The sequence below is a fragment of the Pinus tabuliformis genome, chromosome 5_1, assembly GCF_031772625.1.
Source record: "Pinus tabuliformis cultivar Carrire ecotype Pingquan chromosome 5_1, CPIR1, whole genome shotgun sequence".
Classification (NCBI taxonomy): Eukaryota; Viridiplantae; Streptophyta; class Pinopsida; order Pinales; family Pinaceae; genus Pinus; species Pinus tabuliformis.
In genome coordinates this window covers 336,672,663-336,687,637 of record NC_142305.1, presented here as the reverse complement: position 1 = coordinate 336,687,637, position 14,975 = coordinate 336,672,663, and the positions used below count along the sequence as shown (strand labels likewise).

The following is a 14,975-nucleotide window of genomic DNA, read 5'->3' as shown; positions in this document are numbered from 1 at the left end:
GTCTAGATATTAATATCCGTTGGAGAGTCGTTGGGTGCACAGTGCACATGCACCGCTCGTTCAAACCTTCGGTGACATCTGCACACGGGATTCAAGAATCACGTGAATATTGCGATGACCAAGGGGTTCTTATTTTCAAAAGTCTGACCACAATATGACCGACACTACTAGAACTAGGGTTTCTTATTTTCAAAAGTCTAACCAAAATATGACTGACACTACTGGAACTAGAACTAGGGGTTTTTATTTTCAAAAGTCTGACCACAATATGACCGACACTACTGACCGACACTACTGGAAAGCGAGAGTCATAAGCGGAAGAAAGTTTTTTGATGAGGACATAAAGTAACTATACATAAAGTAACTATATGATGTGAAATTTGCTCCAACATAGATAGATAAATGAATTGGTGCTCGTGAGAGGACGAATTTTGCAACGATCAAAATTTTGAATAAATGTAGAGCAGGGGATGAAAAACCTAACTAAAATATCTGATCGTTAATGGATGTATAGTATTAACGAGCAACAAACATAGGTAGCAGCGAGTAGTGGTATGTTTTAGGAGTACTAGGATAATGGTGGACTGTGAGCGCATGTATTAATTAATGCCATCGTAATGGCTGTATGTTTTAGGAGTACTAGGATAATGGTGGACTGTGAGCGGATGTATTAATTAATGCCATCGTAACGGCTGTATAGAATAGACGAGCAATGAACATATGGGAGCAGCAGGTATAGTTGTATGTTGGAGGAGGATTAGGATTATGGTGGATTGTGGGGATGTATCAATAAAATTGTTAATTTAAAAATTGTGATGAAATTTGTGTTTATTTAATAATTTTGATGAAGGTTGTGTTTAATTTTTATGTGTATTAATGTAACCATTGTAGTAAAGATGTGTTTTGTTTTTATGTGTATCACTGTTATATAGTAGTTCATAAAAGTATGATTTAATTTTGAAAAGGTGTTAGTTTAGGTTATTTATAACTTTTTTTATAATTAAATAGTTAATATTTTTAAAAATAATTTAATTATATATATATATATATATATATATATATATTATTAAATATTTTATATTTTAGATTGAATTAATAAAAAATTTAGAAATTTTCATTTTTATGAAATAATTATGTATTTTTTTAATTTTTTTCTATCTTTTATATATATGTATGTTAGAATAATGATTAATGTTTTATTTGTTTTCTAGTTCATTTTATGAAAATCTTATAATTTATAAAATGCACCATTAAATTGATTGAAATTAAGAGAGATAGTCTTTCGGATTAATCACATTGCAAGGATTGGGTGGACGTTTAGAACCAACTAATGTGGTTCATCCTCAGGACAAGGTGAGAAATCGATCCATCTGAGAAAATAAATAGCAAGGATGCATCATTGCACAGTGTTAGCCGTTATGTAAAAATAAATTACTTATTATCGAATGAGTGAAAGTTTATTAATTAAATAATAAAATAATAATATAAGCAGGGCTGACCTAGTCAATTAACTAGTCAATATAATAAGTGATTATAATAATATTAGGTAAAAGTTTGTTTTTTGCTGGTAGAAATATAATATATTTACCAAATTAAATAACTCAAATCTTATAAATTCATATAATAATGTCATAGGACTATTATAAATTTATCTAATAATAGTTTGAAAATAATTAATTTTAGAATTTTATATAATAATATTTTACTAAAGAACTAACATATTTGCTAAGTTAAATAACTAAAATCTGATAAATTATTATAAGTTTATATGATAGTAGTTTGAAAATGGTTAATTATAGAATCTCATATAATAATATAATACTAATATTATGAATCTATATAAAAATTTAAATGAAATTAATAATCAGTAATATAATTATTTATTTATACGAATTTTTATTTTTTTTTTTTTTAGATAACTATAAATTAACAAACATTCAAAAAGGACTATAAGGGGGGAAGTCATTAAATAAAACAAGGAAGATAACAAAAGCTAAGAAGGATAAGGGGGAGGAGAGGGAGGCAGAGTTAAGAGGCGAGAGCTGGAATCCAGCTTTTACTTAGCTTCCAGCCATCATCCATATTCAGGTTATTGGAATGCCTCTCAATCTCAATCGCTTCCTTGAGTTTCCTGTGGTGGAAATGACCAATTTTAGCAATGAATTTAGACTCTTCAATGCAGACATGGTGCTTAGATTTCTCAGCATGTTTTGCAAGGGCTGACATGCGGGAGCGATTATGTCTGAGGTCAGCCACATGTTCACTGATCCTCTGCTTAATAGATCTCCAAGTTTCTCCAATGTAGGGGATACCACATGAGCAAGGGACAAGGTAGACCCCTTTTGAGCTCATTGGGTCAATAGGGTCCTTGACTGACCTAAGAGAATTTTTAATGGTATTGAGAGGCTTGAAGAACGAAGAAACATTAGTTTTCTTAAGAATATGGGCAATCCTACCAGTGGTCCCTTGGATATACGAGAGATGAACCTTAGAGATAGGATCAGAGAGGGCATATTTAACCTTCGGTTCCTTGCTAGCTCTGTGAAAAGCCTTAAGGCTATGGGATCGGTTGTACCCGTTATTTTAAAAAACCTCAAGAACATGAGATTTCTCCTGATCAAGATGCTCGTCATCGGAGATTCTTAGGGCACGGGTAGCGAGAGTGCTGAGAACCCCAAATTTCTGAGCAAGGAAGTGCTGAGAATCGGCATGGAGGTACTGTTCCGTGTGAGTCTTCTTCCGAAAAACTTGGTAACAGACGGACCCATCATCCTTCCTAGAAAGCAGGATGTCAAGAAAGGGAAGGCGACCATTCTCCTCCACTTCCATGGTGAACGTGATGGAGTCTGATTAGGAATTAAGGTGCTCAAGAAACAAATCTAGTTTCTCTCGACCATGAGGCCAGATGACACAAGTGTCATCAACGAACCTCTTCCATTTTTTAGGACAGTATTTGGCCGAAGCAAGGGCCCTGGTTTCAAAATCTTCCATGAACAAGTTTGTGACAATAGGGGAGAGGGGGGGGACCATCGCAACACCACAATTTTGTTCATAGAATTCACCCTGAAAGCTAAAAAAAGTGGAGGTGAGGCAAAGGCCAACTAATTTGGCCGTGTCTTTATCGGTAATACGAGACCTTTGTTGAGAAGACTAAAGACAGAGGGATAGAAATTCTTTTTTGATAGATTAATAACATTCTTGAAACCCCTATTATTATCATCATCATCATCATCATCATAGCTGGTGTTGTTATAACTATTATTATTGTAATTATTATTACATCTATTATTATTATAGTCATAAATATTATTATTATATTTATTACTATGATAAGAGTTATTAATATCGTTATTGTGATTAAAGTAATTAGTATTATTACTATCAACCCTAAAAAGTAAATTGTTATTATGAACGAGGTTCTTAGAAATATTCTTGTTTTTACCGGAGATATTAGAGTAGATATTGTGTTTATTTATGTTATGTCTATTAAAATGAAAGGGTCGAGAGGAAGACAACATGATTAAGGACGGGATGGTGGAGGAGCAATCCGCTAAGTTCGAATTGATGGAGGAGGAGAGAGGTAGACCGATAACCAATGCCAGGGGCAAGCTGGAGGGAGGGGGGAAGGAGGATTCCTTGGTGGAAGAAGTCACTAAATAGCATGTATATGCGTGGAGAGGGGGAGGGATGTTGCGAAGAGCGGACCTGGACCTATCAACATAGTTAGAGGACTGGACAGTGATTGAGGAAGGTGGAGGTATGAGCGAAGACAAGGGGTTAGCATCGAGGGAGGGAAGGGAATGGGAGAGGTTAAACCGAGGGGACAACGAACTCACTAGGTTCATCAACAATGCTGCAGAGGGTGGTATCGCCGATGGAGATGAGAGAGAAATGTCAACAGCTAGTAGAGAGGACCAAGCACGTGTCGAAACCGAGTCCGTGAATGGAACCCTGGGAGATCTAGAAGGAGATATGTCAACAACCATCGGAGAGGACCTAGCGGGTGCTGAAACCGAGTCCAAAAATGAATCCGCAGGAGATCTGGAAGATGGGTCAGTGGTAGGAAGCAACTTGACAACTTCTGAAGAGGACTAAGCAAGTGCACCAGAAACATAAACTTGAAGAGGGGAAGTAGAAGGAGACCGTCCAGTAATTTTGAGAGAACGCCCTGGGTGAGAGGGGGAAGATGCAGAATCGGGTTTTGAAGAAATTTGCATGCAAGCCTAATTCCTCAATGCAGAGACCTGTTCATTGTTTACTGCACTAGCAGATTGAAGCGGAACCAAGCTAAAGACGAAACCGGAAGAGCGTTTCCCATAATTCAATAGCCTTTCGAATTTAATGAAATTCTTTTTCTTGGAGGATTCTTCCAATTGGAGGGCCTTCGCTGCCGAACTACCATCAATCACATTCCACAAGGACACTGAGATCTAGTTTGCTAGATCCAAATGGAGCCAGAGAAGTCTTGCTCCCGCACGTCAGCCTTTGCAGAACATGCTGAGAAATCTAAGCACCATGTCTGCATTTAAGAGTCTAAAGTCATTGCTAAAATTGGTCATCTCCACCACAGGAAACTCAGGGAAGCGATTGAGATTGAGAGGCATACCAATAACCTGAATAGGGATGATGGCTGGAAGCTAAGTAAAAGCTGGATTCCAGCTCTCGCCTCTTAACTCTGCCTCCCTCTCCTCCCCCTTATCCTTCTTGGCTTTTGTTATCTTCCTCGTTTTATTTAATGGCTTTCCCCCCTTATAGTCCTTTCTGAATGTTTGTTAATATATAGTTATCTTAAAAAAAAGATTGAAAATTTTGATATAAATAAATAATTATATTATTGATTATTAATTTCATTTAAATTTTTATATAGATTCATAATATTAGTATTATATTATTATATAAGACTCTATAATTAACTATTCTCAAACTACTATCATATAAACTTATAATAGTTTATCGGATTTTAGTTATTTAACTTAGCAAATATGTTAGTTCTTTAGTAACATATTATCATATAAAATTCTAAAATTAATTATTTTCAAACTATTATTATTAGATAAATTTATAATAGACATATGACATTATTATATGAATTTATAAGATTTGAGTTACTTAATTTGGTAAACATATTATATTTCTACCAACAAAAAAACAAACTTTTACCTAATATTATTATAATCACTTATTATATTGACTAGTTAATTGACTAGGTCACTCCTTGCTTATATTATTATTTTATTATTTAATTAACAAATTTGCGATTCGTTCGATAATAAGTAATTTATTTTTACATAACAGCTAGTTTCTAACCAAATAATATTATTTCACTAATGAGTAGCTATGAACGGTGCAATGATGCATCCCTGCTATTTATTTTCTCAGATCGATAACGTAGACCCAATCCTTGCGATGCGATTAATCCGAAAGACTATCTCTCTTAATTATGGATCACAAAAGTGTTCGACCTAACTTGATTGAAATTGTAAATTTTCTTGATTTAATACTTTCAAAAATATCTAACTTATAAGATTTACAAAATTTATTAATAATTCATTCAATTTTTGTAGAAAAATATATTTTTATTTAGAAAAAGGAATGAAGAAAAAAATAAAATAGAATAAAAAAGATGTTATAATGGGCATAACAATATAGTGAAATTCACCCAATATTATTAATCAATAAAATTGAAAAACATAACCATAGAAATCAAAACAATGATAGCTCATATAACACTATATAAGTACAACAACTTTTACATACAAAAATTATTTAGATTCTTTAATTCATAATTACAAATCCTATTTCCTATTGTATTTAGAATGTCCTATTTCCTATTGTATTTAGAATGTCATCCAATAAAAAAAATAAAACCATATCAATGGCTAAAGAAAACCCAACTCAAATGTGGATTGGAAATTCATTTGAGTTGGAAATTCAAAAACTACAAAACTATAACACATATACCAAAATGTAAAACTATCTTAACTCTATTTTTCAAGAAAAAAAAAAAAAACTTAACAAATCTATGATAAGCTAAATTGTTTTAATTGAAATTTAATACGATATTGGATATTTTATGAATATGAGTATCTCTTTGCTTGTTAATATTTTTGTTGAAAAATATTTTCTCACATTATTGAGCTCTCCACACTAGTTAATAATTGTCATTCATCATTATCAATAGAGTGGATTGGATTTCCTACCCAGTTTATATATATATATATATATATATATATATATATATATTAAAGTAAAATGAGGTTTTGAAGATATCCTATATATATCCTATACGTATTAAATCAGCGAATTTCCGCGAATTTCCGAACACTTTTGCCAAGACGGCCGAACTTGGTAACTATGCTTCAAACCACAGAAACGTCTGAACAATGGCGAAGTCCCCAGTCAAACGCGTTTTCGCAATTTACCGGGACGGCGAAGCAGGAATATGTGTTGCAATAAAATATTAGATAACATTCGCAATTTCGCAGCACCTGCCAGAAAAACAGGAATTGTAGGAGGGGAGTCGAGATGAACGGAGAGGCTTTGAATGTATGCAGCGGTTTCACTGACCTGTGAAATAAATTTGTCAAAGTTCCATCTAAATTTTGAGAAGCGCCCATCAACCAAGGTAACATGATTAGTGGAGCCCATCAACTAATTAGTGGAGCCGAAGGCTACCAAAATCAATTAACTCAATCACGACAATGCGCGAGTAGAGGTCATCAAAATCTCCAATAATTGCCGTCAATGATAACAATTAAAACATAAAGCTCCAATTTACAGAATTTAGGAGAAACATGTCACTGATACAATATATCACCGTCCCCAGTCAGCGCAGCAATATACAGGACGTGTATATCAATTCTATACAGCAGAAACAATTAGAAGTGGGTAGCAATCCTCGTACCCTTGGTTAGTGTGGAATACTGCCTATTGTACTATTCTATTTGGACAGGTTAGTTTTGAAGCAGATGACAATGGGCTAAAATTGCTGTCCTTCAAATGTCTGGCCGAATTGCCAATTTGCGGGAGCGACGTTATAGGATGTGATGGTTCTCCCATCGCTAACGGTGACCTGGAAGGAGAGAGTCTGCCCATTCAAATATGAGTTGCTCTGCCAATTCTGTCCCCAGTTGCGGGACATTGCTTGCCAGCCAGTGTTGGAACCTTTGATGGAAACCGCCTCCACATCGCCTGCACCTCCTACGTTGGTAATGAGTACCAAATTGAAATAGGAGTGGCCATTGATCGTGAATCGAACTCCACCTTTCCTCACGCATGGTACTCTGCATACATAAATATTGACCTTGCCGGTTAGGATTTCATCCCAATTAAAGTCAAGTTGGGAATAAATTCTAAGGATTGAAGAATAGGAGTGGAGTGTTGACAGACAAATTAGGGTAATAATTAATTAATTACCTTCTGAAGATGATTGGAACAATGCCACTTCTGTATATGGCGATCTGTTGAAACGCAGGCTGAGCCATGTCGAAGTGTTGGAGAGGTGGATTACACCATCCTCCATTGTCGTTGGGAAGAGCAGAGTTAGGGGGGCAGAGGTTAGTAGCAGTAATTGTCACAGTGCCCGGTAGACACCACTGAGGGTCGGAGTGGTGGTCGCATTTCATTTCGTAACAGGCTCCGCAAGTAGCGCCATTGTTGAAAAGCGCCGTGCTCAGAGCTGCAGTGTTCGTTCCATAGCCTTGGCTATATAGGTTACCGTATCCGCAAGCACCGCCTGTCAAATTAATTTCACCATCGATTTGCTTTAGCTAACATATGGTATTAAATTATTAATCTAAAGCTGAAACTGCAAAGCGAATAGTGTCTGCGCCCTCCGAGACGTCCACAGGGCTGGAGTTTTGTGGAGGTATGAACTTACCCATTGTGCCCGACGCATCGCTGCCACCGTAAAACGTAGCATGTGCAGATTGCCAGCCACCATCTAATGCAAAAGCCGCACCAGCTATCCACAAGAGACTGAACATCGTGGTCAGTGTTACAGGCGCCATTTTGCGGTTGCTTAATATAAGTAGACTTCAACTGAACTGATATCTGGGGTGAGAAGTGATGCCTCAATCCACAACTGAGTCTTGGACTCCGAGGTTTCCCAATAAATAGAATTGGGAGGTGGACAGAGGATCAAATTTTCTTCCGCGGATGGCGGTACCCATCGCAGCGTGCGGAGATATGATTCGCTGTTAAGATATTTGGTGGACGTACGCGGCACGTTCAAACAAACGGTGGCCGGCGTTTCTTATATTCAAAGGTCTGACCATCCTATAACCTTCACGGCCGGTGGGCGACGATTAAGCGTATAATTTCTCTCTACTTATAAGTGCCGAAAGGTATATGGTTATTCGTGTCTTCGCTGGAATTTAGGAATTACTTTTTATAAATTATATATAGAAAATAATATATATATTTTTGATGATGGTAGAAATGTCATTATTTATCAACGCCTATATTGTACATTCATAGATTTTCTTATTTTTTCAATGAAGTGGGAAGCGAAGCAAGAATTTTCACATGCAAAGCATGGATGTACATAGATTTCTTATTTTTTCAATCAAGTGCGGAGCGAAGCAAGAATTTGCAAATGAAAAACATGGATGTACACAGATTTCTTATTTTTTCAATCAAGTGCGGAGCGAAGCAAGCATTTGCAAATGAAAAACATGGATGTCAACTGTATCAACGGTCCTCAACGCTGAATGATGTGTCCAAGCGGTCGGAGACGAAGTCCGTATGGCATTTACGCACGAGAACGTGGGCCACGTGACATGGATAGATGAGTTGAATCCGGCGAAACAGAGTACTAGGCAAATTTTCCAAGAAAAATATCGCCTTCTTATATCAAGTTAAAAATTACAAATATTACAAAATATTACTTACATCCCATTCACATTTCTAACGGATTAAAATTAATAACAGATATCACACTTGCCCTTGCAATTATTTAGTGCTGGCCACACATGTTACCAGTGAAGACCTTCTTTAGTTGTGGGTAAATTTTGAACTCTTAGTATAAAATGGCTACGTGGCAAAACTATGGGTGCAAATTTTGCAGTTTTCACGTGGACAGAATTTATAAGAGGTTAAACAGGCGTTTTGATGAACCTGGACGTATGAAGCGTACAGAATTGGAAACGTCAACTTTCTACGTGGAAGTGTAAAGGCAGAGTGATAAGGACGAATGTAAGTTGAGTACTAAGTGAAAGAACTTTTCGTGATAACAATAGTGAGACGGTTAGATGAAGACATGAAATAAATTTAATATGGGGTAAAAAAAAATAGAAATGTAAGATGAGGTATATATATATATATATATATATAAAATTCATATGAATATTTATGATATGATCTCGTAACAATGTTATAGAATAGGGAGTATTGAATGTTCGGTTATAAATTACCTTTTTATAATGGTTATATTTTTAAAGAGTGTTTTTTCATACTTAATATATATAATTTAAAAGACAAAATTCTAATGATTCAAAGCCCAATAGAGGTTGCAAAAAGGATGTTAAGGTTTACGAGGGGGCCACAATCTTTAATACAAATTTTATTTGGAATGTTTCTTGGACTTTTAAAATGTCTATTTCATTCTCTATAGTAACTTCTCAATCACATATTAGTTAATGGTTCAAATGTACTCGAACCAAACTCATAAATGTTTGTGATTGTGACAACTACAAAAAAAATATCTGAAAGTTCGGTCCTATAAAACTACAGTAAGGTTACCAAAGCATTAAACCATTTTGAATCATTGCTATAGATTTGGATAATTTATTAAATTCACCAATTAACCTTTGGTTTTGAGAATGGCTAATGCCGTCGTGTTATGTTATTTTACTCCCGTCTATGCTCCTTGGCATTTCATATATTATAAAATATATTAACAGATGATTGAGTGACCTTATTCGGCATTTCATATTATAAGCGAATGCCTTTGTCGTGTTATGTTACTCCCATCTGTGCTCTTTGGCATTTCATATATTATAAAATATATTAACAGATGATTGAGCAACCTTATTTGGCATTTCATATTATAACCCAATATCTTTATCCCTTGCCGCTTTTGTCTGGTGGGGTAGACAACAAGAATCATGGAGGCCGATCTTTGTGACTGCTTTATGGTGTGCCTGGAGCTGGCGGAACAATAAAATTTTTAATGATGCAAGGGTGTCTCTCATGGACATTATACAAAACGTTTCTTTCCTTCTCGGTTCTGTCCGCAAAGAGAGTCCAAAAATGAAAAAGTCCAACAGGAATGGGCTGCCTGATCCTCTCCTTAGGCCCCCGATGGCCTTTTTTGACGGAGCTCCCCAACGAAATTCTTGTGGCTGTGGGGTTTTCATAATCATAAGCGAGCATCTACATTACAGACTGGCTTGGAATGCTGGTAATGGGACAAACAGCATGGCGGAGGCGATGGTCCTTGCGGTCTGCTCGCTTTCTGTATCTATTTTGACATCCATTCCATCTCTATTTACGGGGACTCCAAGTCCATGGTAGATCATGTTAATGGCAAATGCATCATCAGATGCGCACATCTTGCTGGCTGGTTGGAGAGAGTCATGCTTTTTTGGGACCTCATGGTTGGCAGCTCTATTCAACACATCTACAGGACTCGGAATCAGGTTGCGAACTGTCTATCTAAGCAGGGTCTTCTCCTCGGTACAGGTACCTGGTCTCTGGAGGTTTTGGCATAAGGGGAGTATTTTTTCATACAGGACTTCTGTATCCCGGGTTTCTAATCATCTTCAATGGTTTCAAATGTTTTTGCTTATGGTCCTTCTCCTTTCTGTATCCTTTTTTGATTTCTCTTGAATATGGGTGGTCTCAAATGATAGTATCCATCTCTGTTACATGCTCCTAGCGGGATGCTAGAGATGTCTTTGCATAAGTCTTATCTTTCTTATCTGAGATTTTGTATTTTTTTGCACAAAAGTTTCTCCCATGGAATATGATATATGTAAATACATGATATGTACTTTCTGCCATTGTTTATACAGGACCAGTATAATATAATCTTGCTTTTTTCTTCCTGAAAAAATCTTATTGACATATGGTATGAATTCAAAATCCGTGTTTTTTTATGAATGATTTGAAAATTACATTTAATTTTTTTTAGATCAATTTGTTTCTCTATTATGAAAGGAATTTGGAGCAGGTAACATCAATCAAATTAACTAAAGTAAAATTTAATGATACTTGATACTTTACTATTATCAAAATATATATTTTACTACTATCAAAACCTTTTTGTTGGTTAATTTTTTGGTTGAAAAATAGTTTTTCAATTTTTAAGTTTTCCATATTAATTACACTTGGTAACATAAAATCAAAATTTTAGATTCATATGTTAAAATAGAAATAGTGTTTTGAAAATGATTTATACTAACTCTTCATATTAATTGCAATCGGTAACATAAAATCAAAATTTTAGATTCATATGTTAAAATAGAAATAGTGTTTTGAAAATGATTTGTTTTTCTATGTATATATTTCAAACATTTTGTAGTGTTGGGACTAACTTGTAATAATATTTATGATCAAAAAGCTACGATTTTATATGTAAATTTGTAATAATATTTATGATAAAAAAGTTACAATTTTATATGCTTTAGTTAGTTCAACTTTAATAGAAAGTTATGATGATTTTTGAAATAAGTTAGTAGTCATCCTGAATTTTATTAGTCTTGTTTTCTACCTTTACAAATTAAAAATGGTCATGTGTACTTATTAATGAGAGATAAGATATCTCATCATAATAAACATAATAATTAAAAAAAATATTATTAAAAAACATATAACAATTTTCTTAATTAATTTTTCTTTATTTAATTTGATAATGATGATAGTATTAAAAAATGAAATAACAATTTTACTTTAAAATCTAAAATAAATTTTGAAATTATATAAATTTAAATCTGTAATAAATAAATTAGTGCATTGGTCCTGTTATGAGGTATTATGTAAACCATGTGATTCAACATTCAAATTATCGCTAAATGAAACCAACAAAAAAGGTCCCATAAAATTAATATTTTTTAACAAAAAATTTAATACTTTTTAAGAGTATGGCCTTTAATATCACCGGAGATCATTTGAAAGCGAGTGATATTGTTGCATATCATGGGCTATTAGTGCCCACATTATATAAAATGGGGATGTTGGAAATATTAATCCCAACCACCTGCTTAAAAACACTGAAAAACACCATGCTTGACTGTTAACTATTGCATGTATGCAATTTTGTTTCACCTCGTATGCAATTTTGTTTGCACACGAAAGGATTGAACTCAGAACAAGTCAGAACAGAAGCGTGTAAGGATTGAAGTTAGAACAGAAGTACAACGCTGACCATTCTGCAAAATAGGACAGAGTGAGTTTAACACATTTAATGAATTTTGGGCCCACACTCCATAACACAAGTTGAGAAAACCATTTATTATGTAAAATTGACCATGTTGTATTTTAAATATTTTCTCTGTCATGTATTAATGTCAAATTTGTATGTTGAGATAAATGTGAATGTAAAAGTCATTTGCATGTTAGAGAGCGCGAGAGAGGTTGAAAGTATGTGAGGTAGTGAGGAGAAAACTGTGGAGGAAATATTGGTGGGTGCATGAAAACCAATTTCATAGACATTTACTCGCAACCCCAGTAGACTCCATTTATTACGCAAATGTTTTTTTCCTATGTTTTGAAATATAATACAAAGTATGTTATGTTGCGATGTGGTTCTAAACCTTCATGAGTAAATTTACCGCAACCTTTTTGTTTCTACTATGTTTTTCCATGACTTATTTCCTGTGTCTCGTGTATTATTTAAGCCTCTGTGTAGCTGCGATATCATTGCTGCAACATAAGACTTACCTTGCCGCAACTGAATTCTGAGCCAGATTCTTCTCCTCTGACCCTACGATTTTTTTTTGATATTCTAACATGGTATCATAGCGAGTTAAACATTGTTGGTGTAAAAACAAGTGTTTTTACTAGCAATTAAAATTTGTTTTGAGGACATATTGCTTTTTTTAGCATATTTACAAGCAGGTAGAAAGGTTTTTTTTCTCACTCCGAAATGGCAACATCAAGCACAAGCTTGACTAATCTAATGACAAAAGTTATGACTATTGGACTATTACAATGAAGGCCCTATTTTCTTCTCAAGACATTTGGGATTTGGTGGAGAATGGTTTTCAAGAACCAGCAGATGTAGAAGCATACAATGCCTTGTCTCAAGCAGAAATGGATCTGTTGAGGGACAACAGGAAGAAGGATGAAAAATCCATCTTCTACATTTTTCAAGCAGTTTATGAAAGTGTTTTCCCAAGGGTTGCAGCAGCAACGAAGTCCAAGCAAGCATGGGACACCCTCGAGACAACCTACCAAGGCATGGAAAAAGTGGAGACAACAAAACTGCAAAGGTTGAGAAGAGATTTTGAAACACTTTGTATGAAAGGGTGTGAGAATGTAGACTCGTTTTTTACACATGTAATTGGGTTGGTTACTCAAATCAGGTCTCATGGTGAGACAATTCAGGAAAGCAGAATAGCTGAGAAAGTTTTGAGAAGTTTTCCAGCAAGGTTTGATGCCATTGTTGCGGCCATAGAAGAAACAAAGGATCTCTCACAGTTCTTAGTGGATGAGCTTCATGCATCACTGACTTGTCATGAACATAGACTGAATAGAGCAACAAGCACCTCATTGGAGCATTCCTTCAAGAAACAAGTTTCATTTGGTCAAGGTAGAGGCAAAGGAAGATCATATGCTAGAGGAAGAGGAAGAAGCCCACACAGAGGTGGAAGAAGCAGCTCTTCAAGATGAAGTGGAAGGGGAAACAATCAAATTCCAAGTCAAGGCCCAAGCCAAAATCAAGCACAAAGTCATAGGTATGATAAATCTCAAGTCCAATGTCGAAGTATGGTCATTATGCAAAGGAATGTAGAAAGAAGCAATATGACATTAGTAACAAACCAAGTGTAAATTTCACAAAGGAAAATCAGAACCATGATATCATGTTTTTAGCTTGTAATGTAGCACAAGAAAAACAAAGTGATATATGGTATCTAGATTCAGGGTGTAGCAACCACATGTCAGGAAAGCATAAATGTTTTCCAATCTAGATGAAAGTGTGAAATCTAAAGTGACATTAGGGACTGATAGAAAAGTATCTGTCATGGGAAAAGGAAGAGTTAATATCGTAACAAAGAAGGGGGAGAAGAAGTACATCTCAGATGTTTACTTTGTCCCTGGTTTAAAGCATAACCTCATAAGCATTGGACAACTCATGCAAAAGGGCTACAATGTCTTCTTCAAATATGATGTGTGCACAATTTTGGATAGGCCTCCAAGCAAACAGCTAATTGCAAAGGTTCGGATGAAAAACAATAGAATGTTTCCCCTAAACATAAGATCAGATTTGGAAGAAGAAGGTGTGCACACACAACTATCAATGAACTCACAAGAGGATGGAAGAAAAGATGCAGTTGTCACACAAGTGAACTATCAAGGAGAGGCCTTATTTGCATTATTTTGTCATATAGATGACCCAATCCATTTTCAAGATGCAATCAAAGAAGAAAAATGGGTTGCGGGAATGGAGGAAGAAATAGAAGCGATAGAAAAGAATGACACATCGGAGTTAATGAACCTTCCATAAGGAAAAGAAGTCATTGGAGTGAAGTGGGTCTATAAGACCAAGAGCAATGTCGACTGTAAGATTGAAAGGCACAAAGCAAGGCCAGAAGTCAAAGGATACAAGTAGCAAAATACAAGATATTATTCGGAGACGTTTGCGACAGTCGCAAGGATGGAGACAATGCGTACAGTTGTGGCGATTTCCAATCAACATAAATGGAAAGTGTATCAAATGGACGTAAAATAAACTTTCTTAAATGGAGTGCTGAAAGAGGAAGTGTATGTTGCGCAACCTCCTGGTTATGAGGTAGAAGGCCAAAAAGACAAAG

The 14,975-nt window shown here is 35.2% G+C and overlaps 1 protein-coding gene across 1 annotated transcript; it reads right to left on the bottom strand.

Moving 5' to 3' along the window:
• Positions 1–6,754: 6,754 nt before the first annotated feature.
• Positions 6,755–7,733, bottom strand: LOC149164771 (expansin-A2-like). The gene is made up of 2 exons (XM_089430979.1): positions 7,417–7,733; positions 6,755–7,283 (listed from the first exon to the last, which is right to left on the bottom strand). Exons 1-2 carry the CDS (start codon positions 7,623–7,625, stop codon positions 6,980–6,982), a joined length of 513 nt encoding a protein of 170 aa, XP_089287105.1. The 5' UTR covers positions 7,626–7,733; the 3' UTR covers positions 6,755–6,979.
• Between the last annotated feature and the right edge of the window lie 7,242 nt (positions 7,734–14,975).

What these genes read in the sequence shown, in the direction of transcription:
- LOC149164771 (XM_089430979.1), bottom strand. Translation starts at nt 7,625, where the DNA reads ATGAAATGCGACCACCACTCCGACCCTCAGTGGTGTCTACCGGGCACT. An exon ending in GTTCCAATCATCTTCAGAAG is followed by an intron (nt 7,284 to 7,416) that starts GTAATTAATTAA and finishes TTATGTATGCAG; the next exon opens with AGTACCATGCGTGAGGAAAG.